The sequence below is a fragment of the Dasypus novemcinctus genome, chromosome 2 (genome assembly GCF_030445035.2).
Source record: "Dasypus novemcinctus isolate mDasNov1 chromosome 2, mDasNov1.1.hap2, whole genome shotgun sequence".
NCBI lineage: Eukaryota > Metazoa > Chordata > Mammalia > Cingulata > Dasypodidae > Dasypus > Dasypus novemcinctus.
In genome coordinates, this window is record NC_080674.1 from 38,825,875 (window position 1) to 38,853,710 (window position 27,836).

General features: G+C 40.1%; 1 protein-coding gene across 1 annotated transcript in view; it reads right to left on the reverse strand.

Moving 5' to 3' along the window:
- Positions 1-4,392: 4,392 nt before the first annotated feature.
- LOC131280543 (UDP-glucuronosyltransferase 3A1-like) overlaps positions 4,393-27,836 on the reverse strand; it is a 55,763-nt gene continuing 32,319 nt past the window's right edge. The window contains exons 5-7 of the mRNA XM_058307765.2: positions 8,495-8,726; positions 6,526-6,745; positions 4,393-5,041 (exon numbers count right to left, since the gene is read on the reverse strand). Coding sequence (XP_058163748.1) covers positions 4,765-5,041; positions 6,526-6,745; positions 8,495-8,726 — 729 coding nt within the window. The 3' untranslated portion in view covers positions 4,393-4,764. The remainder of the gene's footprint in view (positions 5,042-6,525; positions 6,746-8,494; positions 8,727-27,836) is intronic.

The window sequence follows — 27,836 nt, forward strand, 5'->3', positions numbered from 1 at the left end:
CAAGGATGCAAAGGTTTTCTCCTATGGCATGGTTTTTGTTCAGAACTTTTCTAGTCTCAACTTTTACTTTAGGTCTATGATATACTTTTTAAAATTTTGTGTATAGTGTAAAGTAGGTGTAAATGTCCATTTGTTCTGTTCAGATATCCAGTTGTTTCAGCACAATCTGCAGAAACACTCTCCTTTTCTGGTTGAATTATCTTGGCACCTTTGTCAAAAATCAGTGGAACATATATGTGTGGGTGCATTTCAGAATTCTCAGTTGTTATTTTGATCAACATATAGCTATTCTTCACCAATACTATAATATCTAGATTACTATAGCTTTAGAGTAAATCTTAAAATTATGTTGCATAAAACCTCCAACTTTGTTCTTTTTTAAAACTTGCTTCAATTATTTTAGGTTATTTGAATTTCCACATAAATTTTGCAATCAGCTTGTCAATTTCTATAAAAATTTCTGGATTTTTAAGATGGGATTGCATTAGATGAATAGAGGCAGCCTCTTACCAATATTGAGCTTTTCAATCGTTGAAAATGATATAGCTCTCCATTCACTTAGGTTTTATTTTTCTTACCACAGTCTACAGTTTTCAATAGAGTCCTGTATATCTTTTGTAAATAATTTTAAGCCTTTGTTTTTTTTAATTTTTCTAATGGCTACTAGTTAATAAAATTACAATTGACCTTTCTGTATTAGCCTTGAATCCTGCAAACTTGTTAAATTAACACATTATTTCTAGTAGTTGTATTACTTAGGATTTTGCTTCTAAACAATCATGTCAACTATAACTGGAGATAGTTTGACTTTTTCATTTACAATCTTTATACCTTTATTTCTTATTTTTTCTATTGCACCGCTGGGACCACCAGTACAAAGTGTAACAGAAGTGGTTAAAGCGGAAATTCTTGTTTTGCTCTCAATTTTAGGGAGAAAGACCTCAATATTTTCTTATAAATTTTGATACTAAATGAAGACTTCCCACACATGCTTCATCAGATTAAGGAAGTTTCATCTATTCCAAGTTTGTTGATAGTTTTTATCATGAATGAGCATTGAATTTTGTCAAATGCCTTTTCTACATTTTGAGATAAATTTCTTTTCTTTATTCTGTTAGTATGATGAATTACATTGATTGATATTTTAAATGTTAATCCTATTTTGCTTTCCTGGGATAAATTCTATTACTCTATTTCATCGTGTTGTATTTTTTATATAGTTGTGGATTTTATTTACTGGTATTTTGTTGAGGATTGTTTGTATCTATATCTGTGAAGGAAAAGAATATGTAAATTTTATTTGTATGTAAAGATTTTACCCAATTTTGGTATTAGTGTTATGATGACCTTATAAAATGAGCTAGGAAATGCTTCCTCTATTTTTCTGAAAGTTTGTGTAAGATTGTTGTTACTTCTTGAATTTTGATAGCTCTAACATGTGAAACCATCAGTGCTTAGAGTATTATTTGTGGGAAGGTTTTTAATAAATTCAAATTCTTTAATAAATAAAGAGCTAGTCAGATTTTCTGTTTCTTCTTATGACAATTTTAGTAAAGTTTCAATTTTTCAAGGAGTTGTCCATTTTAACTAAGTTGTCAACTTTGTTGATATAAAGTTGTTCAAAAATGTCTCATTATCTTTTTAATGTCTGTGGAATCTATAGTGATAAACCTTCTTTTATTCCAGATATTGATGGTTTGTGTTCTATTTTTTCTTGATCACAAACCCTAGTTCAGTTAGAACTTGATTAATCTTATTGAACTTTTCAAAGAAACAACTTTAGGTTTTACTAATTTTTCACTTTTGTCTTTCTACATTGTATTTTGTTGGTTTAATTAAAGCTATAAATTTCCTTCTAAACACTGTTTTAGCTGACTCCCCAAAATTTAGGTATGCTTTATTTCCATTATCATTCAGTTCAAAATTCAAAGTATTTTCTAATTTCCTTTGTGATTTCTCTTTGACTGATTATTTAGAAGTATACTTGGGGTTTTGTGAGTTATCTTATTTACATAAATTGATATTCTAACTCATGTGATTTGATCAAGTAATTTTTTTCTTAATAACTGAAAAATAAAGAAGGTGTTACCATTTCCCTATAAAAAGAAAATCTCAAACTTGGTGAGTGTTCTTGGTTTCAATCATCACTGGAATGTCAAACACAGAAGAAAAGTAGCTTGGTAGTACATGACATTTTGCAGCCTTTACAAAGAGATCTATGATGTTAATGTTCCAGGGCTTTTTTCATTTTGTATTTCAATATTAATTGATGAAAACTAAATTTTGTTTAGTGAAGGGGAAGAAAATAAACATATGCTGTGGACCTACTAGGTGTTGATACTTTGATGGTACATGTATAGTTTAATTCCCACCATCAACTTATGTCTTATGTATCAAATCAAATCCTCTGATCAACAAGTGATGTAACTGAGTCTCAGAGAGACTAAGCATTCTGTCCAAGATGACACAGCAAGAACAATTTAGGACCAAGATTCAAAGTTTGATCTGTTCGGCAATCAAATTTGGTGGTCTTTCTTCTACACCATGATACCAGAATTAAAGTCCTTGAATCTGAATCATGACACTTGTTGAAAAAAAATTACACTGACTGTTTATCTTGATCCATCAAATAATCATCAAATTGGAGGGACCTTGAGGTCTCATTATCCTATCCATCTGCATTACTCAAGGTTCTCCAGAGAGCCTATTTATATACACGACACTTGAATTGGTTTACATGGAGATGGGCAAGACCAAATTCTGTAGGGCAGGCCACAAGCTAGAAACTTCAGAAAAGGTTACCCTGAAATCTGGCATATTGAAACACTGTAAGGCAGGCTGCAAGCTAGAATCTGATAAAGGTGAAGTTGTATTTGCCTGAAGAAGCTGAATGGTTGAAGAAGAGAAGTTCTTTTCTTGAACTGCTGAAATTCTCTGTTCTGCTTTTTTAAAAAATAATTTTAATAATTTTTATTTTACTCTCTACCCCAAGATGGTTCCCTTAACTGTCTGCCTATTGTCTGCTCGCTCTGTCTGTTCGTTGTGTCTGCGCATTGTGTCCACTCATTGTGTCTGCTTGTTGTCTGCTAATCTTCTTTAGGAGATACCAGGAACCAAACCTGGGACCTCCTGAGTGGGAGGTGGGTGCCCAACCACTTGAGCCACATCCACAACTGCTCATTGTATCTGCTCATTCATCAGCTCATTGCATCAGTTCATTGTGTCTGCTACTCTTCTTTAGGAGGCACCAGGAACCAAACCCAGGACCTTCCATTTCAGTTCTGCTCTAAGACCTCCATGATGAGAGCAATCTCCTTTACTAATTGCAGATGCAACTAGCCATAGATGTAATCAATTGACTATAGATACAAATCCATCTGCTAAATACACTCACAGTAACAATCTGCCAGTGCTTATTTGGCCAAACAACTAGACACCAAAATCTAGCTAAGGTGACACATGAAATTAACCATACAACTCTCCCTTCAACTAGGGACACGAGCAAACTGTATTAAACAGACAGTAGTATTTCTGGCTGCTTTTTGTCCCCCACCTTACAATTACATATTTATTTACTTTTTGTGAATTTTGAATATAGTAACTAATATTGCAGAATATTTTTATATTTATTTGTCCACTCTGCTAACATTTATAAAGCCCCTCCTTTGTTCAAGGCACCATGCCAAGTGCTGTAAAATCAAGTTAAGTCAGGTCTTCCCTGACCTTTAGGATCTTGTGGTCTCCAAATATAAGGACATGTTAACAAATAATTGCTATAAATAAGCCAAGATATAGAAAAATATGAGTTATTGATGACATGATAGAATCAGCAAATCAGCCCAAGATGGCCTGCTGCAAGACTTTTCCATGTGAGAAAGAAAAACATCAAACAAACAATCCAAACAAAATCCTGAAGTGTTTAAGCCACACGTTTTGGGGTTTCTGATACTAACAGCTGAATGCAAACTCCTAAGGGTTACCAAATATTTGGATACTCTCTTGTAGGTAGACTATGGGAGATGAAATTTCTCCTAAATCAAGAAAGTCTTGGAAACGGCCATGGCCACTGATAACTGAAGCCCCCAAAGCCCTGTAGTTTCTTTCCCAGTTCTCCACATGATGTTTTCATCCCTTCATTTATAAAAGTGGGAATCTTGAGAAGAGAACTGTGAAAAGTGGGAAGCAAAAGGAGCATCAGCCGTTGACCAACCTGCAGGCTCCACACCTGGCCAGTGAAGAAGGCGATCTCTGCAGGAGGGGACTCAGGATAGGAACCAAAGGTGCAGTCCTAGAAGGAGCTGTCCTTGCCCCAAATGCTCACAGGAGAACAGGCTTCCTGAGCTTTGACAGAGCTTAAAATGAAAGGCAAGAGGTGGGCCAAAAACAGAGAAATTGCCAACTATCTTACATATTTATTAAGAGTGAGGGTGGGAGAAATGGACGAGAGAGTCTGAGAAGTCACAAGCACAGAGAGGATAAAGTGGTCATAGAACAGGACCTAGAAAATGGGTTTGAGGAGGAAGCAGGGCTGGCTGGTGAAGGCTTTATATAAGGAGAGGTGGCCCAGTTCCCACACGGGCAAATCAAGAATCTTCGAGAGTGCAGCACAAGGATTTCTAAACAGAAGCAGAAAACAGTCAAGACGAATTTGCAGGAAAATCAGCAAGTGGAGGTGATGGGGAGAAAACCAGGCGCGGTCTTTGCTGGCAGAGAGTCGCCCAGAGCCAGTGGCTCCTCACACACCCGCCCTCAGGTGCATCCGTGTCACACCTGCTTCAGCTTCCTGGCCCCGCACAGCCACCTGGCCACCATGCCCAGCAGCTTCCCACAAAGCCACATGGAGCCCAGAGTGACCAGCAGCAGGAAGGCAAAGACGTCAAGCAGGTACTGCTCGTGCCATGGCTGCTGGAAGGCGTAGGGCTTGAGGTGTGCTGAACCCCCTGTCATCAGGATGTGGTCGATCCAGCCCACCAGCCGCTGGGCCGGGCTCAGTGGGTGGGAGCGCCTGATGATGCTGGCGGCCACCGCTGCAGATCGGAACCTGTTGGCGGAGACAGAAGGGCGGGGACGTTATTGTTGTGGACTCAGAAGTTTCAGAGTGGGTGAGCCTTTCCTACCAAATGCACAAAAGACTGAGGTTCAAGTCAGAGTGACCAGATTGATTTTGCCACTGTCTAGCTGGGTGCCTTTGAGAAGTTCAATAAAGCAACCTACATTCAAAGACCCAGACTCAATGCTAAAATGGTAATCTATAAACAAGTAAGCCCAGATGGCTATGACACACTTAGAAACGTTGCATATGATACACTTCCTGTTTAATTATATATTTTACACCTTCTTTGTGCCAGGTGCTGGGTAGAGACAAAGTGATTCTGGGGATTCCCAGGCCCTCAAGAGGGGACCTGCACTCCCGGACCCATGAGAGCTTCTACTTTACTGACCACAGCCAGCCTCATGAGCTGAGACCTGCACTTGGAAGGGCCTAGTGCTTGGTATAATCCTCTTCTGTAATATCTTGAAACACTTAATAATGTTTGAATAAGGGTTATGACATTTTCGTTTTCCCCAAGGTCCCACCAACTATGCAGTCAGTACTGGAAGTGATCTATGTCTGGGACCACTCCAGACCAGAATTACTCCTTCATGAGGAGCAGCAGTCTTGGCCTCCTAGTGTCTCAGACTCTTTGAGGATCTGATGAAAGTGACAAACCCATTCTTCAAAAAATGAACGTTGCCAGTCCTTGATATAGCAAATATATACAAATGCCAGTTTAATGCTGGAAGCTTAGCCTTATCTCCCAAGCTAAGGAAACCACAATATATGGCTGTTTTTCAGTTATCCAACAAAAACTTTGAAGTGCCTTCTATTGAAAATATTAAACATTGAGCTCTGATTTAGGGTTGGTGCCCTTGAAAGTCTAATACTTAGTCCTTCTTAGTTGTAAGATCATCGTGCTTGACAGGCACTGGGAACAGTGGAAAACGTGGGATACACAGTGCAGGGAGATAGATAATAAAGAAAAACATAAACAAATGGGGTACTTACAGAACCTAATAACTGTCAAGAAGGAAATAATATTATTGGGGTGGGTAAGAAAGTTAATTGGACAGCCAGAAAGGCCTTGCTGAGGTCACACCGGAAATAAGGCCCAAATGTCATGAAAGAGCCACTCAGGGGAAGAGAAGGGAAGGAGTGTTCTAGGGAAGAATGAGGGCAAAGGCCTAGACATGGGGAAAAGCTGGGTGTATTTTGGGATTAAAAGGCAACTTTCTACCTCTGGTGGAATTCTATTATAAGGATCCTAAACACATAAGACCTGTCAAAGACTTATGTGTAAGTAGTTTGGATCCCTTACGGAAGTCCTGCTCTCAGGGGAAGTAGGTCATTCATTAGCCTCACACACATCTTACTATTCCATGTTCTGGAAGGTTCAGTTTCTATGGCAAAGGAGATCCCATCAGTGCCCTTAGTATTTTAAGCAATCCTTTCAGCATAAGTGACCACATACCAATAGCACCACATACCTCTTGTCTTCCATGACTTGTTTCATCTTAAGAGCCAAAGTCTCTGCCTTCAGATCCTTTAACTGGATAGAGACACCAAGGTTTTTGGCTTCTACTCGGACAATGTTGTCAGGCTGGTCTGCAAAGCAGGGAATCCCCAGCATGGGCACGCCATGTTGGATGGCCTCCATTATGCTATTCTGACCACCGTGAGTGACAAAAAGACGGATACGTGGGTGAGCTGTTGCAAGAAGAAAGAGAGCAGAACATTTCCAGATGAAGAGTTTCTGAAACACCATATGGAGCATCAAGGCAGAAGAAAATAACAAGGGAATCTCAGAGTGTATTAGTGCCAAAGTAATTACTGATTTTGCTTGGAACATGAGCGTGCATGTTCCAAGAGGCAGGATTCAAGTCTTGCCTCTACATGGAGACTTCTTGCTCAGCCAGAACCCAGCTAAGACTAAGAATCCAGAGAAAGCTGTTGAAAAGTGTTCTTAAAGGCAAAACCATCTATTAATCTAACCACCCACCCTCCTCTCTTTCCTCCCTAACTCTCACTTTACTTTTCTCATTCCTATTCTCTCTCTCTCTCTGTCTTCCACTACCCACTAATTTCCTACTTCTCTGGATTCCTGACACATTCAGTGAGATAATTCATGTGGCATTCATAAAACTTACATGGCACATATTGCCACTCAAATTTATGAGAAATCCCTTGAATTCAGGGACTGTCTCTATGACTAAGAGTGGCCAGTTCCTGTCTTTTCATCCCACCCTTATATAAAAGTACGTTGATAATGCAGCATCCATGCCTTCTGAAGTCTTTGAATAAGGGAATCATGGGCCCAACCCTGCAAAAATATTTGCAGGAGTGGGACCAGGGACATGTTCCCGAAATTCTCCAGGTCATTCTGAGGCATGGTCTTGGTTATCAGCCTCAGATAATGATAGTGGCTATAACAGAGAGAGGTTTCCAAGACCAGCACAGGCATAGAGGAAACCTCTTGGGTGGTACCAGAGAACCAGAGAACTCAATGAACTCAGTAACCAACTGTGAAGTTTCTCAGTTTGAACTCAGATATTTGGGCACATGCTGAAGACCCTGTTCACAACAATGTTCTAAAGATATGAGTGGGAAGCAGACTTGGCCCAGTGGTTAGGGCGTCCATCTACCACACGGGAGGTCTGCAGTTCAAACCCCGGGCCTCCTTGACCCATGTGGAGCTGGCCCATGCACAGTGCTGATGCGCGCAAGGAGTGCCCTGCCACGCAGGGGTGTCCCTCGTGTAGGGGAGCCCCACGTGCAAGGAGTCTGCCCCATAAGGAGAGCCGACCAGCGCAAAAGAAAGTGCAGCCTGCCTAAGAATGGCGCCGCCCACATGGAGAGCTGACACAACAAGATGACGCAACAAAAAGAAACACAGATTCCCGTGCCACTGACAACAACAGAAGCGGACAAAGACAACGACACAGCAAATAGACAAAGAGAACAGACGACTGGGATGGGGAGGAAGAGGAGAGAAATAAATAAATCTTTAAAAAAAATAAAGATATGAGTAGTTCACACTCTTAGCATGTAAGAAAAATGTGTGAATAAGTATGGGAGTGATGTGTAGGACCAGTGGTTGAGCTGATATTCAGGAAGACATGAAAACAATGGCACTTCCCTCCTGGTTTATGTTCTATGAGTTGCTTTGGATTGTGTTCAGGTGACCCTGCTCAGTGCCAAATCCAGTGAGCTGATTGTGAATATCATTTCTTCTTGCAGACATGAATCCTGGGACAGAAAGGAATGAAAGAAAAGTGGCTGTATGGGCATCTGATCTCAATGGAAGCAAACCTGATTCCTAAGAACTCCAGCTGGCTGCTCCTTTCCTACCCTCAGGAGCCTTGCCTCAAGTGCCTAATTCTTGAACTAGCGGGATTGACTAACTAGATGTCAGAGCACTGATGAGCCCTAATGACATAGAAACTGGGAAGCCCTTACCCAGCAGGTCGTTCTGAGGAAGCCAGTCCATGATTTTCACATTTGCTGCCAATTTCATATCTTTCGGCCAATGAGAAGTCTCACACTTCCATATCACCCCTTGAGGGAGACGAGCAAAAGCACTGTTCATCTCCCTGATAATCTCCTGGGTCTGATAGATGCTCATTATGGAGCCCAGGGATACAAGCACAAAACCAGAGTCTCCATACTTGGTGATAAAGTTCTCAAAGTCCTGAACCAAAGTAACAAAAGAAAGGTGAATGGAGTTTCTCATGAAAACCAAGAAGGCCACCTAATGAATGTCAGGTTACTTACTAAACAAACTCTTTCCTCAGTGCCTTGACCTTGCCCTCCTGAATCTGTTCTCAGCCTCTGGTAGAGCTCAGTGCCCCTACATTGTATTCATGCCCATGGTGGCTGAATGGCCAGAAGTGAATTGACTGATACTTCAGGACACATTTTCCCATATAAATAATATTAATTAACCAGACATGGTAGTAGAGAGGCCTTTCCACTTATCAGATACCAAAACAGTCTACATTTCATCTGAGGTGCTCATAGCACAATTAGCCCTAACAGTTCTGGACCCATAACCCCCAGATACAACAATGTTTTGAAAGAGTGCACCTGGGATAGTGGGACCGACCATTTTTCTTCCTTGAAACCATGACCCCAGTATCAGGGATCCAATCACCCTCTACCTGTTCTAGATCCAAGGAGGGTTGTCAATCCGGAGTTACTCAAGGCCAGGCCAGAGGTGGTAGTACCTGGCAGTATGAAGTTGGAAATCAGGGGCCCAAAAGGGGAGATGGGCTTTCTGGAGGCTAAGATGGAGAAGGTGGGAGAAGCTCTCTGACATAAGAAGTGGAAGTAGAATGAGGTAAGGCTAATCCCCCATACACACATACAACCAATGTGCCACTCAGAATGTTTTGCCCCAATATTTCATGATTTTCTCAGTCACTGGTCTTCATCCATCATACCCTGTCAGTAGTTCACTAGAATGACTGCAAATTACAACCACCTGGAAGCTTTTTAAAAATCACCGATGTCTGGGGCCCTACCCAAGACTGAACATGATGTTTTTTTAAGTCCACCGCATGATTTCTTTTTTTTAGGTGAAGTTCACATTACATAAAATTAACCATTTTTAAATGAATAATACAGCAGCGTTTAGTACATTCACAATGTCATTCACTTCTATCTAGTTCCAAAACATTTTCATCACTTCAACAAGGAACGTTGAATCCTTAAATCAGTTACTCCCCATTCCCACTCCCCTTTTTCTTGATAACCACCAATCTCGTTTCTGTGATTACCTATGGATTTATCTATTTTTGACATTTCATAAAACTTGAGTCATATAATATGTGACCTTTTGTGCATGGCTTCTTGAACTTACAATGTTTTTGAGGTTCACACACATTAGAGCATATATCAATACTTCATTCTTTTTACAGATGAATAATACTCCATTTCATGTATGTACCTCCATTTCTTTATCCATTCATCCACTAATGGATAATTGGAATGTCTTCTTTGTTACTGTGAATAATGCTGCTATGGACATGCATGCAAAGGTATTTGTTTGAGTAAGTGTTTTCAATTATTCTGGGTATACACCTGGGATTGGAATTGCTGGATCATTCCCACCAGCAATGTACATGGGTTCTGAATACTCCATATCCTCACCAACACTTCTTTTCCCTTTTTATTATATCCATCCAACTGAATGTAAAGTGATAGCTCATTGTGGTTTTGCTCTGTATATTCCTAATGACTAATGATATTGAACATCTTTTCATGTACTTGTTGACCATGTACGTATCTTATTTGGAGAAATGTCTTCTCAGTTCTTTGCTCACTTTTTAAAAATTGGGTTGTCTTTTTGATGTTGAGCTGTAATTCTTTATGTGTTCTGGACACTATACCTTATCAGACATGATTTACAAATTTTTTTGCCATTCTTTAGGCTAGTGTTGGTGATTGAATCATGTCCTCCATAAAAGACATGTTCAAATATTAATACATGTTCCTGTGGGATCTAACCTCTTTGTAAATACGACATTTTGAAGATGTTATTATTAATTAAGGTGACTAAATTGAATCAGACTGAGTCTTAATCTGTATGACTGGAGGTTTTATAAAGAGAGGAAATTCTGATGCAGCCAATCAGAAAAAGCAGCAGAAAGAAGACAGAAGTGAGACAAAACTAGAAAAGACGACACAAGGAGAGAGAGATTAAAGGATGGCAAGCCAGCACCAGAATGCTGCAGACTTTGGGGAGAAAGCAAAGACTTGTAGACATCTTGATTTTGAACCTCTACCCTTCAAAATTGTGAGACAATAAACAAAATTTGTTTAAGCCAAACTATTGTGTGGTATTTGTCATAGCACTGTGGCAAACTAAAAACTTGTCTTTTCACTTTCTTGATAATGTCATTTGGTGCATTAAAGTTATTAATTTTGTTGAAGTCCAATTATTTTATCTTTTATTTCTCATTATTTTGATGTCATATCTGCGAATCCATTGCTAAATCCAAGGTCGTGAAGATGTAACCCTATGTATTCTTTTAAGAGCTTTATAGTTTTAGCTGTAAAATTAGGTTATTGATCCGTTTGAGTTGATTTTTATACGGTGTGAGACTGAGATCCATCTTCATTCTTTTGCATGTGAACATCCAGTTGTCCCAGCTCCATTTTTCCCCATTAGGTGGTTTTGTCACCCTTGTCAAAAATCAATTGGCCATCTGCATATTGGTTCTTTTCTAGACATTCAATTCAATTCCATTGGTCTATATATCTATTGTTATGCCAGGACCATGCTTTTGATTGCTGTTGTTTTTTAGTAGGTTTATAAGTTGGGAAGTATGAGTCCTCAGCCTTTGCTCTTCTTTTTCCATACTGTTTTGGCTATGCAGAGTCCCTTTGAATTCCTTATGAAGTTGAGGATCTGCTTTTTCATTTCTGGAAAATTGCCATTGAAATTTTGATACAGAATCTGCAGATAACTTGTATGATATTGCTATCTTAACAATTTAAGTCTCCCATCCATGAACACAGGATATCTTTCCATTTGTTTGTCTTCTTTGGTTTCTTTCCACAGTGTTTTCCAGTTTTCAGTGTACAAGTCTTATACCTCGTATAAATTTATTTGTAGATATTTTACTCTTTTTGATGTTCTTATAAAAGGGATTGGGTTTTTTTGGTGTTTCTGGCTTTCCATTGCTGGTATGTAGAAACACAATTGGCTTTTTATGCTAGTCTTGTACCCTGCTGAATTGTTAGGCACAGGAATTTGTTGAATTTGTTAATCTACTCTCTATTAATTAGCCAAAGGGTGAAGATACAAAGTACCAGAAAACTGTTGGCATTTGCAAAGGGTCTTTATTTGGCATTGAAGCCTTCAGTCACAAGGTCATAAAGCCTAAGTTTTTTTGTTTTTTTCCTCCTTCAAAATATTTATTAATTACTATTGTGGTTTTAACATATATCCACAAATTATCTGTTATTCCTTTCTCCAGGAGATGAAATTTAATTCTCATCCTTTTTTTTTAAATTGAAGTATATCATTCATACATGAGGAACACACATAAACAATAAGTGTGTAGTAAAGATTGCAAATTTACAGAATAAACATACATAACATCACACAAGAGTCTCAAACATCACCGCTCTACCAACTCTTTGCATTGATATGAAACATTTGTTACAAACTATGCAAGAGCATCATCAAAATATTTCTACCAACTATAGTCCTTATCTTACATTTGGTGTATTTTTCCTCCAACCCATACTATTTTTTTAATGTATTTTTGTTACAGATATTGTGAACTTGCAAAACAATCTTACAGATGTGTAGATTTCCCATACAACTCCACACCCTGGTGGAATATTTGTTATAGATTATGAGATAATATCCTCAGATTATTACCACCAATCATGGTCCATAGCATACATTTGGCACACTTTTTCCATACACCTCCACTGTCAACACAGTATAGCTTGGCATTAATGCAAGAATATTTTAGTATTGCTGTTAACCACAGTCTATAGGTCACAGCAATTGTAGTTTTCCATGCTTCTCCATATTCCCATCACCCAGCAATAGAGATGTACATCTGCTCTAACTCACAGAAGGACTCTCTTGCATTTGTACCCTTAACCACAATTCTCAATCTCAATGGGTTCACTGTGTTATTCAATCCCTAGGTTATTCTTCAGCTTTCTTTCTATTGACATTTACTCCCCAAATTACCTTTTTCAGTCACAATCCCATTTATAAACCAGCTGTTACTCACTATAATGTGTTACTATCAACTCTATCCATCTCCACACTTTTAAAGTCAAGTTAATTAAAACTTCTATGTACATTAAGCATCCATAGTTCTTCTCAACCCTTCTCTTATCTCCTTATAACCTATACTCTAGGTTTTAATTCCATGCATTTATTATTTGTATTTAGTTCATATTAATGAGACCATGCAATATTTATCCTTTTGTGTCTGGCTTACTTCGCTTAGTATAATGTCTTCAAAACTAATCCATGTTATCACATATGTCCCAATTTCATTTCTCCTTATTGCAGCATAGTATTCCATTGTACATATATACCACATTTTGTTTATCCATTCATTGGTGGATGTACACTTGGGTTGTTTCCATCTTTGGAAATTGTGAACAACACCGCTATGAACATCGATGTGCAGATGTCTCTTCATGTCATAGTTTTTAGTTCTTCTGGATATATTCCTAGTAGAGGAATTGCTGGATCATATGGCAGTTCTATATTTAGCATAAAGCCTAAGTTTTATGTCTGCTGCATTATGTTGGAGCAAGATGGCTGCCAACATCTGCAAGGGTTCAGCCTACCTCTTCCTCTTAAGGCTCTGTGGTTCCAGCTTCTTCCAATATCAGCTGTAGGCTGGGATAAGTCTCATCTTTCTCCAGGGCTCATTCTTCTCTGGACTCAGCTGCTCTGGTCTCTTCACAGGGTCAGCTGTAGACTATCAGGCAAATGGCTTGTCTCTCTTCCTGGGGCCTCTGCCTTGTCTAATGGAGTCTAGTCTCTCTTTCCTCACATATCTGCTTCTCTGTGTTTTTATTTCCTGGGACTTCAGCACTAAAATTTCACTGTCTCTTCTGCCATGTCATTTTCTCTGTGAGTACCCACCCACCAAGGGGGTAGGAACTCAATGTCCTACTGATGTGGCCCAATCTAAGCCTTAATCATAATTTAATCAAGTAAAAGTGAAACCTCTGAATTCAATACATTCTAAGGGTATCACTAGCCCAGAGGAACAGACCAATTTACAAACATAATCAGTACTTCTTTTTGGAATTCATCAATAATATTAATGGGAAGCAGATATGGTTCAATGGATAGAGCTTCTGACTACCACATAGGAGGCCCAGGGTTTAATACCCAGGGCCTCCTGGCCCATGTGGCTAGCTGCCCCACATGGAGTGCTGCCGCATGCAAGGAGTATCGCCCTGCACAGGGGTGCTCCCCATGCAAGGAGTGGCCCTGGCGCAAGGAGTGCAGCCCCACATAGAACAGACTGCCCAGGAGTGGTGCTGCCTACATGGAGAGCTGACACAGCAAGATGATGCAAAAAAAAAGAGACACAGAGAAGAGACAATATGAGACACAACAAACTAGGGAACTGAAGGGGAACAAGAGAATGATCACCTCTCTCCCACTCTGGAGGGTCCCAGGATGGGTCCCAGGATGAGAATACAACAGATATACAAGAACACACAGAAAATGGACACAGTGAGCAGACAATGGGGGTGGGGTGAGGGAGGGGGGGAAGTAAGAAAAATATATATATATCAAAAATTTTTAAATAAAATGAAATACTTGTTCATGTCAAAAAATATATATTAAAATGTCACACACTTGAACAGTTTTTTGTTGACTACAGTTTCTCTATATTTGGGATCATGCCATCTGTGAATAGAGATAGTTTCACTTCTTCCTTTAATATGTGGACACTTTCTACTTCTTTTTCTTCCCTAATTGTTCTGACTAGAATGCCTACCATGTTGAATAGCAATGATGAAAGCTGGCATCATTGTCTTTTTCCTTATCTTAGGAGAAATGCATATCCTGCTTCACATCAAAAATGAGGGATCAATTAAGACTGGTCCCCAGGAAATCTACAGCTTAACAGCTCTGCATGTCTCTCTTTGTGTTGGAGATGAGGGACACCTTCACTGCATGAGTAATGAGCATTTATACACTCCAGAGGGTGTATAAACTTTGTGCCCTGGTGAGTAGTTATGGCTACTTAAGATTTAATGTCTACCCTGGCTACTTGAAGTCTCTTGCAAAATTGAAACATATCAAACACCGGCACACAAAGAAGAGTGAAAACACAGCACTGCACATAAACAAGCAAGAGGGGGAAAGGAGGGAGGGTAGGCAAGGCTGGGAGACTGCCACTGAATGTGTCCATGACTTCCTGAGTGCAGGGAATACTGGCCCCACAAAAAGTGATCAGTCCTTTTCTATTTCTTGGAAGGATTTCAAAAGGATGGTGTCAATTCTTCTTGAAATATTTGCTAGCACTCACCAAACGTGGAGACATCAGGTCCTAGACTTCTTTATTGAAGGTTTTTGATTCCTGGGTCAATCTTTTTATTTGTTAGAGGGCTGTTCAGATTCTTTATTTATTCATGAGTCAGTTCTGGCAATATGTGTTTCTAGGAATTTATCCATTTCATATAGTCTATCTAATTTGTTGGTATACAGTTTGTAATAGTCTTTATAATCCTGTTTATTTGTGTAAGATCAGTAGAAATGCCCCCATTTTCTTTCCAGATTTTAGTTATAAGTGTATTCTCTCCTTTTTTCTTATTAAGTCTAGCTAAATTGTTGATCTTTCGATTGGCCCATTTTATTGATCTTTTCAATGAACCAACTATTGGTATGATTGATTCTCTCTAATGTTTTACTTTTTTCTATTTCATTTATGTGTGGTCTTCATTTTCTCTTCTAGCACTGGACTTACCTTGTTCTTTTTCTAGTTCCTTGAGGTGTAAACTCAGGGTATTGATTTGAGATCTTTTTTCCCAATTTTTAAAAAATTTATTGCAGTATATCATTCATACATAATCATACATAAACAAGTGTATAGTAATAGTTGTGAACTTACAAAACAAACATGCATAATATCATACAGGACTCTCATACCTCATCATACTTTCAATACTTTGCATTGTTGTGAAACAATTTAACTAATGGTTAAAGAGTAGCCTCAAAATATTACTACTAACCAAAGTATTTTCCCCCAACCCACCTGTAGCAGTTTGATATGATTAGGAATTCCAAAAATAGATATTGGATTATGTTTGTAAACTGGTCTGTACCTGGGCATGATTAAGTTATAATTAGGGCTGTGATTGGGACACGTCTTAGGACATTGGCAAAGGACAGAGCTGAGGGTTTTTGAAGTTGGAGTTTGATGCTGAAGCCGTAAGCTGGAGCCCCAGGCAGTAAGTACAAAGAGGAAATAGAAGCAAGCCCCAGGAAGAGAGGAACACTGAGCCCAGGAAGAAACAAGCCCTGGGAAGAGAAGAACCCTGAACCCGGAGAGAAGCAAGGCCCTGGAAGGGAGGAACCCAGGAAGCCTGAACCCATGCAGCCGTCAGCAGCCATCTTGCTCCAACACATGAAAATAGACTTTGGTGAGGGAAGTAACTTATGCTTTATGGTATCTGTACGCTCCTACCCCAAATAAATACCCTTTATAAAAACCAACCAATTTCTGGTATTTTGCATCAGTACCCCTTTGGCTGACTAATACAGAATTTGGTACCAAAGAGCGGGGAAGTGCTTTTGCAATTACCGAAATGCTGGCATGGTTTTGTCAATGAGTAAGGGTTATTTTTTGGAGGAATTGTGAGATACTTGGAAGAAAAGCCCCACAGTGCTTTGAACAGACTGTTGATAGCAATATGGATGCTAAAGAGACTTTCTATGATGCCTTAGAAGTAAATGATGAAACTATTATTGGAAACTGGAGGAAAGGCAATCCATGTTTTAAAGTTGCAGAGAACTTAACAAGATTAACTCTTGGTGTTTTATGGAAGGCAGAATTTGAAAATGGTGAGCCTGGGCATTTAGCTGGAGAAATTTCCAAAGTAAATCCAGAGAATGTGGCTTGGCTTCTGCTTGCATCTTATAGCAAAATGCTAAATGAGAGAAATATCTGAGGACTGAACTGTCAGGCACAAAGAAAACAGATATTCCTAGCCTCTGGAAATCAAGCTCCCAGATGAAAGTGCCCCATTGGAGGACTGAACAAAACTTGGAACTTGTAAATCAGGGTGGAAGATGCCGCTATCTCAGAAAGACTTGTGGAAAGTCTTACTGTTTGAAGGCTTAGACCACTGCTTCTTGCATGCTAAACCCACAAGGCTTTTGAGAGAACTATATGAATAAAACCACTGTCAGCTCGGACTAAAAGGGACATGGAAAGGAGAGATTGAAGGAAAACAGCTTTAAGAGGAAAATCATGGAAGCTGAGATCTAGAATTAAAACATCATCTTGGATGAAGAAAGGAACACCACCCATGTGTACAGAGAGGGTGAGTTTGCACCAGCAGTTGAAGAAGGTGAATGTTCCCACCCAATGTTCTGGGAGAGTTTTGCTACCCCAGGGAACAGACAGGGTAGAGCACATTCCACAAGGATTATGGTGGTTAAGGACAGTACCCCAAAGGTCTGAGAGGGGTGGACCTGTCCCCCAAGGATTGGGGAAGGCCAGGTGGTTAACTCTTTGCCTGAGCGGGTTGGGCCTGTTTGCCAAAAGTTAGGGGGAATGTTTTCTTCACATCACTGTACTAGGGAGGTTAAGACTTTAACCTAAAGATTGGGCAAAGTGTGACAATCACCCCAACACTCTTGGAGGGTTAGGTTTGGAGCTTGGTCGACACCCAGATGCTTGATGAGAGTGGAACCAAGAAAATGACCCTTGGGTAAGTATGTGGAAAGGGAGGGTTCCCATAAGACACCAAGGAGAAGAAACCATCATCTTAAGAATGTCTCTCAGACTGAAATCAAATGGAGTATGCCCTTCAGGTTTACTGAACTGTAGAGGACCCATGACTCATGTTTCCTTTCCAATTTCTCATTGTAATGAAAATGCTTATCCTTTGTCCTATTATAATAATTATTATTTTATATCATTTATGCATGAACACACACAAATAATAAGTGTATAGTAAAAGTTATGAACTCACAAAGCAAACATGCATAACATCATACAGGTGTATTAATCAGACAAAAGGGGTGCTGATGCAAAATATCAGAAATCTGTTGGCTTTTAAAGGGCATTTATTTGGGGTAGAAACTTACAGTTACCAGACCATAAAGCATAAGTTACTTCCCTCATCAAAGTCTATTGTCATGTGTTGGGGCAAGATGGCTGCCAACTTCTGCCAGGAGTTCAGGTTTCTTGGCTTCCTCTCTTTCCAGGACTCCATTTCTCTCTTGGCTCAGCTGTTGTACTATCTCCACAAGGCCAGCTGTAGACTCTCAGACAAATGGCTCTGTCTCTCTCCCTGGGGCTTCTTCCATCTCTATTCTTCTGTGTTCTCCCATGGGTTCACTCCCCAGGCTCCAGCTCAAAACTCCCACATCAATACTCCAACTAACTCCTATGCTCTGCTGTTTAGTTTTATCTGATATGGCCCAATCAAAGACCTAATCATAATTTAATCATGTCCAGGTACAGATAAGTTTAAAAACATAATCCAATATCTATTTTTGGAATTCATAAACTATATCAAACAGCTATACAGGCATCCCATATAGCAACCCACCACCAACACCTTGCATTGTTGTAAGACATTAGTTACATATTAAGAAAGAATATTGTCAAAATCTTACTACTAACTATAGTCCTTATCTTATATTTGGTGTATTTTCCCCCAACCCACCCTATTATAATTTTTTAAATATATTTTTATGACCGAAGTTGTAAACTTACCAAACAATCATGAACATGTGCAGAATTCCCAAATAACACCCTTCAATCAACACACCACACTATGGTGGAACATTTGTTACAGATTATGAGATAATATCAATTTATTACCAGGTCCATAGCATACATTTGGCACACTTCCCTCCCCCCCCCCCTCCATTATCAACACAGTACATCTTTGGCATAGATGCATGAATATTACATTACTACTGTTAATCACAGTCCATAGGTCACTGCAGTTGTATTTTTCCCATTCTCCTCCACATTCCCACCACCCTGAAATAGTGATGTCCATTTGCTCTACCTCACCAGGTCACTCTTGCATCCGTACCATCAACCACAATTCACATCTCTCTGGGTTTACTGTGCTATTCGGTACCTAGGTTATTCTCTAGCATTCTGTCATTTGGCTTTTAAATCCCTAAACTACCGTTTTCAGCCACATTCCAATTTATAAACTAGGTGTGACTCACTGTAACATGTTACCATTATATCTGTATATTTCCACACTTTTATGATAAAGCTAATGAAAACTTCTACATACATTAAACATTAGTAGTCCATCTCAGTCTTCCTCTTATCTCCTAAAAGAATCCACTATCTACCACCAGGTCTTGAAGATATTTTCATACATATTATTCTGGAAGCTTTACGGTTCTTGCCTTTATATTTAGGTTTTTGATCCATTTTAAGTTAATTTTTGTATAAGGTGTGAGATAGGGGTCCTCTTTCCTTCTTGTGGCTATGGATATCCATTTCTCTCAGCACCATTTGTTGAATGGACTGTTCTGCCCAAGAGTTTGACAGGTAAGTTTGACAGGCTTGTGAAAAATCACTTGAGGGAAGCAGACATGTCTCAACTGATAGAGCATCTGCCTACCATAGATGAAGTCCAGGGCTCAAACCCAGGGCCTCCTGGCCCATATCATGAGCTGGCCCATGCATGGTGCTGCCACACACAAGGAATGCCATTCCACACAGGGGTGTCCCCCATGTAGAGGAGCCCCATGCACAAGGAGTGTGCCCCACACTGAGCCGCTCTACGTGAAAAATGCACAGTCCACACAGAATGCAAGTGGACACAGAAGAACACATAGCGAATGGACACAGAGAGCAGATAACGGGGGTGGGGAAGAAGGGGAAGAGAAATAAATAATAAAATAAATCTTTTTTAAAAAATCACTTGACCATACATGGGAGTGTCTGTTTCTGAACCATCAGTTTGGTTCCATTGGCCCATGTGTCTGTCTTTATGCCAGTACCATACTGTTTTTACCACTGTAACTATGTAATATGATTTAAAATCTGGAAATGAGAGTCCTCCAACTTTGCTTTTCCTTTTTAAGAGGTTTCTGGCTATTCAGGACCTCTTACCCTTCCAAATAAATTTGATAATCATGTTTTCCACTTATTTAAAAAATGCTGGTGGACTTTTTATTGGGATTACATTGAATCTGTATATCAATTTGAGTAGAATTGACATCTTAATGATATTTTAGTCTTCCAATATGTAAGCATGGAATGTTCTTCCAATTATTTATGTCTTTTTAAAATTTCTTTTAACAGTGAGTTGTAGTTTTCTGAATACAAGTGCTTTACATTATTGGTGAAGTTTATTTCTGAATATTTGGGTTTTATCTGTCATGTTTTTTCACCATTATTTTGACACTTAGTTGCTTTTTATTGATATAATCTTCATTTTGAGACTCTCTTCCAGGCCTCTCTCTCCTGTCTTTACTTTTCAGGTTGTAGCACACACTTTAGTATTTCCTGCAAAACTGGTCTCTTAGTTACAAACTCTCTCAGTTTCTGTTTATCTGTGAATGCTCTAAACTTGCTCTCATTTTTGAAAGAAAATCTTGCTGGATATAAGATTCTTGACTGGAACTTTTTCTCTTGCAGTAGCTTAAATACATCACACCACTGTCTTCTTGTCTCCATGGTTTCTGATGAGAAGTTGGCACTTAATCTTATTGGTATCCCTTATATTTTATGCATTGCTTTTTTCTCACTGCTTTCAGAATTCTCTCTTTGTCTCTGGCATTTGACATTCTGATTAGTATGGATCTCAGAGTAAATCTATTCAGATTTATTCAGGTGGGAGTTCATTGTGCTTCTTGACCATTGATTACTATGTCCTTCAATAGGGCTGGGAAATTTTCTACAATTATTTCTTCAAATATTCCTTCCGCTTCTTTTCCACTCTCTTCTCCTTCTGCAACACCATAACATGTATGTTTTCACATCTTTTGCTGTCATTTATTTCCCTGAGAACTTGTTCAATTCTTTCCATTCTTTACTTCAACTTTCTTTTGTGTGTTAGCTTTCAGAGGCCATTTCATCAAGCTCACCAATCCTGTCTTCTGCCTCCTCAAATCTGCTATTATTTGATTCCAGTGTATTTTTTATTTCATTTATTGCACTTTCATTCCCTTAAGATCTGCTATTTTTCTATGTATGCTTTCAAATTCTTCTTTGTGCTCATCTAATGTCTTATGAATATCATTAATCTTTAGCCATTTCATTGGATTTATTAAGGAGATTTGTTTGAACATCTATGATTAGTTGTCTGAACATTTTTATGCCATCTGGAGGCTTCTCTTGTTCCTTTACAGGGCCATATCTTTCTGCTTCTTGGTGTGGAATGTAATCTTTTGTTGGTGTCTTGCATTTGACTTACTAGAGTATTTATTCTCGGTGTAGTTTCTCTCTTTATTTTGGGCTTTCTTGCCCTTTCTCCCTTGCTTATTGTATAGTAAGAGCCAAGGATGTAGTTGATGCTGTAGGCTGTGGAGGCTCACACTGTCTTCATGGCCCCAGGGACTGATGAAGCTTCTTCCAACTTTCTCCTTTGCCAGGGGGAGGGACAGAGCCACAGCTATGTGTAATAATCTAAGTCGTGCAGGCCCAGACTATAGTTGTCCAGAGAGACTGATGAGGCTTCATGCCCCTTTCTCCCCAGCCTGGAGTGGGGATGGAGCTGCAGCTGTGGGCAGGAATCTATGCCATGTAGGCCCAAAATGACCACAGATGCCCCAGGAGACTTTCAACTATTCAGTTTGTGCCAGCTGAATGTACCTGCAGTTACCTGAAGAGGATGGTGCAGGACCTGCCAGCTTCTTCCCTGCCAGAGTTGGGGCTGAAGGCTAGGCTAGGGCTACAGGCCAATCTGGGTGAAAGAAGCTGGTCCTTGACATCACTGTACTTTTCAGACAGCCTGGCTTCCCCTCATATAAGGAATGGAGACAAAATTGGTGGCTGCCAGGCTCTTTCCAACATGGACATGTTCTAACTTCAGCTGTTCTTAAGGTTATACTTTAGCAAGCTGAATTTTCTAATCAGTAGCTGAAATCAGTGGCCCACCTTCTCTTTCTCCCCTGTTTTTAGGAAATGGAGCTTCCAATTCCAGCCATAGAATAGCTCCTGAGGTGGCTTGTGCCATGCCACCAGAGTAGGATGATCACTGGCCTCCATGGCATGGACTATATTTTCCCAGAGAGGCTGGTGCAGGTCATTCCAGCTTTCTCCCCACCAGAGGTGGGGCTAGGGCTTAGCCTAGAGCTACAATCTGATATGGACAGAAAGAAACCTGTAAATTTCAGTTGGCCCTACCTCTCCTCATGCCAGGGGTGGAGGTAAAATGGCAGCTACTGGCCTTTTTCTGATTTGGACAAGTTCAAACTTTAGTTGTTCTTAGCATTATACTTTAGCCACTGAATTAGCTAATCAGTAGCTGAAGTTGGTGTCCAACCGTCTCTTTCTTCCCCATTTTTGGGAAGTGGAGTTTCCAATTCCAGTCACAGAATAGCTCCCAAGGTGGCTTGTAATGCCAGTCAAGGATGGGCACTGGTATCTGACATATGGAGGGCTCTACTTATGAATTGTCTCTACAGATGAGCAGTCTCTTCCTTCCATTCTTTCAAGGATGTTGAAGGAGGCTCTTCTGGTCTCCTGAAGCCCCAAACAGGTGCTTTAGATAGTCCTGGGTGATTACTAACTGCCCTGTCACATGAATTGACTCTAGGAGCTCCTTCTTCTGCTGCTGTCTTGCTGGCTGTCCATCTTTCTTCTTTTTCAATGTAAGTATTTACAGCTACAAATTTCCCTCCAAGAACTGCATTTGCTGCCTCCTATGAGTTTTTTTTAATTTTGTGTTTCCATTTTCATTCAATTCAAAGTATATTCTAGGAATTCCATGAAGATGGTGGACTAGAAAGACATAGGACTCTTTTTTCTTCCAGAAAAATAGCTAGAGGACAGGTTGAAACAGCCTAGAAAAATATCTTCTAGGGTTCAGAATACAAGGTGAAAGCTGGCCACCACCCAGTGGAGAGAGGGACAAAGGAGGGAAATCACAAAGACAGAGCTGTGAGTTGAAACCAGCAGATGCTGCTGCTAGCACCATCTCCCCCCACTAAAGACACTTCAGAATTCCAGGCCTCTGGGTCTGCCATTACAGATAAAGGGGGCTCCAGGGGTCTACCATCCCAGGAATCAGGAGAGAGAGGGACACAGCCTAAGGCTGACTCAGCTTTTGACTAACAAATTTCATCTGCTGTGTCCCAGGAGCTTTCCAGGCTGGGTGGGGCCACACCATTGTTTGCCTTGGGAGCTGGCAAGAGGCTAAAGACATACAACCTCCCAATCTACTTTTCTACTAACCAGGACTGATTGTTGAGGACACAGAGGGGAGTGAAAATATTTCCTAACCAGGAAAAGGGAGGGGTCTGCCAGAGAATGCTTGAGAACTGTCTCAGAGAAAGTTTGAATTACAAGGCTCCTAACCTCCAGACAGGAAGCTGTATCACACTGGTTCAGTCTATGTTGCAACAAAGACACTCTGACCAGGTATTGAACTGAAAGCTGCCAAAGATCACCATCTGCTGGGAGACCATGGAAGTGCAAGCAAGAAAACTAAAAATAAGTAGGAGAGGTTTTCCTGGGCCTCTGTAGCCTCTCAAGACCCCAGGAAGTGAGTCTATAAGCAATTCCTGGGTCCAGTACCCAGTTTTGGGCAACCTGCAGAACAATCCTAACAATCCAGGTCAAGTTTAGAATACAAGAGCGGTAGTAACACACAGCTTCCTGCTACTAAATCCCTACAAAAGAAAGAAATTGAGCATCTGAGTAAACTACATCCTAATCAGATGCCTAGACATCAGCAAAAAATTAGGAGCCATACTAAGAAAATAGAAGTCATGGCCCAAGAAAATTAATATATCAAAGCCCCAGAAGAGATGCAGAATTTAAGAGAACTAATCAGCGAGATGGACACAAATTTATGAAATCAAATTAATGAGTTGAAAGACAATATGGTTAAAGAAATATGTGATATCAAGAAGACAATGAGCGAGTGCAAAGTGGAATTTCAAATCCTGAACATAAAAGTAAGAGCTCATGGGAATGAAGGACACAATAGGTGAGATCAAAATCCATACTAGAGGTATACAACAGCAGACTCAAAATGACAGAAGAAAGAATAAGTGGTACTGAAGGCAAAGTAGCTAAAATTGAAGAGAGAAAAGAATGGAAAAAATTGAGCAAGGGCTCAGAGAGTTGAATGACAACACAAAACACAACACCCTACATGTCATGGGAGTTCCAGAAGAAGAAAGGGAAAAGGGTCAGAAAGAGTATTTGAGGAAATAATAGCTAAAAATTTCCCAACTCTCATGAAAGAAAAGAACTTACATGTCCAAGAAGCAGACCATACCCAAATCAGAATAAATCCGAATAGACCTACACCAAGACACATACTACTCAGAATGTCAAATGTCAAAGATAAAGAGAACATTCTCAGAGCAGCAAAGGAAAAGCAAACACATACAAGTGATGTCCAGTAAGACTTAGCAGAGATATCGTTTCAGAAACCATGGAGATGAGAAGACAGTAGTATGACACAATTAGGATACTGAAAGGGAAAAACTGCCAGCCAAGAATTTTTTATCCAGCAAATTTGTCCTTCAAATATGAAGGTGAGTTTAAAATATTCACAAACAAACAAACTAAGAGAATTTGCAAAAAAGAACCCAACTTGCAGGAAATATTAAAGGAAGTCTTAGAACCTGAAAGAAAAAGACAGGAGAGACAGGCTTGGAGGACAGTATAGAAGAAAGAATAGCAGAAAGGATAACAAAAAGAGTAAAAAGATGGACAAAAATATGATATGACATATGAAAACCAAAGGAAAAGATGGTGGAAGTAAATAGTGCATTTACAGTAATATCATTGAATGTGAAATAAAAAGATATAGGTTCATGGCTGATGGGTTAGAGAGACAAAGCTTAGCTCTTACTAAAATAACTAATAGGAAGTCCAGGGCTGCCTTGGTGAACTGCTTAGGTGTACAACAGACCAGGACACTGCTTCATAACTAACAGGACAGTCCGGGACAGAGAGGAGGAAGGCAAAACAGCAAGCTGTGAGTTATTCATCCTTCTGGCCGCTGAAAAGGGCTCCCCTCCTCATCCCTGAGATATGAAGCATGGGTAAAACACCTGGCAAAAGGTATCTGACTAAGAGGAGTAGGGGTGGGGGGGGCTCTGGATCATCTCGGAGGGTGATAGATAGAAAAGGAAGCCAGTGAAAAATCTTGAGTTTCTCCCACCTGTGGCTGGAAGTGGCACTTTTATTCCTGCCATCAGAACAAACAGCCTAAGTGGAGGAGCTGATGGCTTCCTCCTCCAAAAGGAGTGTGGTGGCAATCCCCCTGTGAGGAGGAGGGGCTGAGAGGGTGAGGAGTGGTCTCTTTGCAGTTATTTAAACCAGCGAAGCCCCCTTTGGGCATCAGAAGGGACCCTGATGCCACAGAGATAGGGGAGGGGGAACTCCTTAGGCAGGCTGCCATGCTCGGAAGCCTAGGTAAAGAGAGGAGTTATGTCAGAAAGGAGACAGGGATCTCCTCAGGAAGGTTGCCACAACTAGCAGCCTGGGTACAAAGAAAACTTACATTAGAAAGGAGGCAGAGATAATAGGGAGGGAACAGGATCTGATAGGTTTCCGAAAAGCCTTACTAAACTAAGAAGGCATATTAGCTCACTAGAAACGCTCCTGCCAAGCATATACAACATCCCTGGTTTGATCACAGGCTCCTCTCTAAGAAGCAATGCTAGGTTATCAAGCATCCAGTGAAGTGTTATGACAGTGAATATATTGGCATCTTCTTTGTATTAGCTTTTATTGGATCTCTTATTTATTTTTTAAAAGTTTCTTTTTTTAACTTACCTTATTTTACTGACTAAAACCTGACTTAAAACCTACAGAGGACAGGTTGCAGGGTGATTGACTGTTAAATAACAACAGTCTGAGAAAATCACAAGGGGTCCATGAGAAAAGTTTGCTTTTCTGTGTTTATCTTGGCTTTATCCTTTTCCTGCCTTCTTCCTCTTTTTCTTTAAAAACAAAGAAGAGGGAAACGGACTTTGGCCCAGTGGTTAGGGCGTCCGTCTACCACATGGGAGGTCCGCGGTTCAAGCCCCGGGCCTCCTTGACCCGTGTGCAGCTGGCCCATGAGCAGTGCTGATGCGCGCAAGGAGTGCCATGCCACACAGGGGTGTCCCCCGCGTAGGGGAGCCCCACGCGCAAGGAGTGCACCCATAAGGAGAGCCGCCCAGCGCGAAAGAGGGAGCAGCCTGCCGAGGAATGGCGCCGCCCACACTTCCCGTGCCGCTGACGACAACAGAAGCGGACAAAGAAACAAGATGCAGCAAAAAGACACAGAAAACAGACAACCGGGGGAGGGGAGGGGAATTAAATAAATAAAAATAAATCTTTAAAAATAAAAATAAAAATAAAAATAAAAACAAAGAAGAAATGAGTAGCTGCTGTCTTGATTTCTCATTGTTGTATTCCCCCTTTGTTTCACTGTTCATCTGTTAGTTTTTTCTCTCTTTCCTTTGTTTCCCAATTTTCTCTACCTACACTATACTTTTTTCCCTCCTACATCCTTATATTTTCTGTTTTCTGGTTTTCTTTCATTCCACCTCATTGGTCATGATCTTCAATTTTTCTTGTACTCATTTCTTTCTCTCCTCTACTTTCTCCATGTTTATTTTCTCTTTTTTTAGTCTTTTTTTCTTCTCTTCTCTCTTCTACTTTTTCTTTTTCCCTCTTCTCATCATCCTGGATTTTCAATTCATTCTATATTTTTCTCCATTCTGATTCATGTTTCATTTTTTCTATTCCATTTTTCTAATCTTATGCTTCTGAACTTCTTACTCAGGTTAATTATTCAATTGCCCAAGTCTTGTATGGTCCCTCTCCTACCTTTTACTATTTCAACTACTATTACTCACTTTCTCTTCTTATCTCTTATTTCTTTAGTATTAATATTTTTTCAAGGGAACATTGACAGTGGCAAGGAAATAGAATAAGAGGAATGAAGTGTCAAAGAGAAATTTTTTCACACTCAAAAACAACAAAATAAAACCAAAAGGCAGAAAGAGAAACCAATTAACTGAATAAACACACCAAGATAAACAGATGACTAGATACCTACTAAAAAATACAAGCTGTACTAAGAAACAGGAAGACATGGCTCAGTCCAATGAACAAACAAAAAACCAAGAGGAGATGCAGAACAAGGAATAACTAATCAGAGCTGTCCAAACATATATCATGAATCAACTTAATGAAGTAAAGGAAGAGTATAAGGATATTAAAAAGACAATAGGAGAACATACTGAAGAAATTATAAACATACATAAAAAGATAAAGGATATGATAATGATGAATGGCACAATCCAAGAAATCAAAAATACAATGGAAGAACACAACAGCAGATCTGAACAGGCAGAGGAAAGAATTAGCAATGTGGAAGACGGTATATCTAAAATCGAACAGATAGTAAAACAGATAGATAAAAAAGATAGAAAAAATCCAGCAGGGACTCAGGGACTGGAACGATAACATGAAATGCACCAAAATACACCTTATAGGCATCCCAGAGGGAAAAGACAAGGGAAAGGGGACAGAAGGAAATAAAGGCTGAAAACTTCCCAACCCTATTGAAGGAGATAGATGTGAAGCAGTCTAGTAAGATAGGGAATCAACAGATGGATCTGAAACCTGGCAGAGAGTCCGCATTACATCAATAACCCTTGCTGTGGTGGCAGACTTGGCCCAGTGATTAGGGTGTCCGTCTACCACATGGGAGGTCCGCAGTTCAAACCCCGGGCCTCCTTGACCCATGTGGAGCTGGCTCATGCTCAGTGCTGATGCGTGCAAGGAGTGCCGTGCCATGCAGGGGTGTCCCCACGTAGGGGAGCCCCACACACAAGGAGTGCACCCCATAAGGAGAGCTTCCCAGTGCAAAAGAAAGTGCAGCCTGCCCAGGAATGGTGCCACAC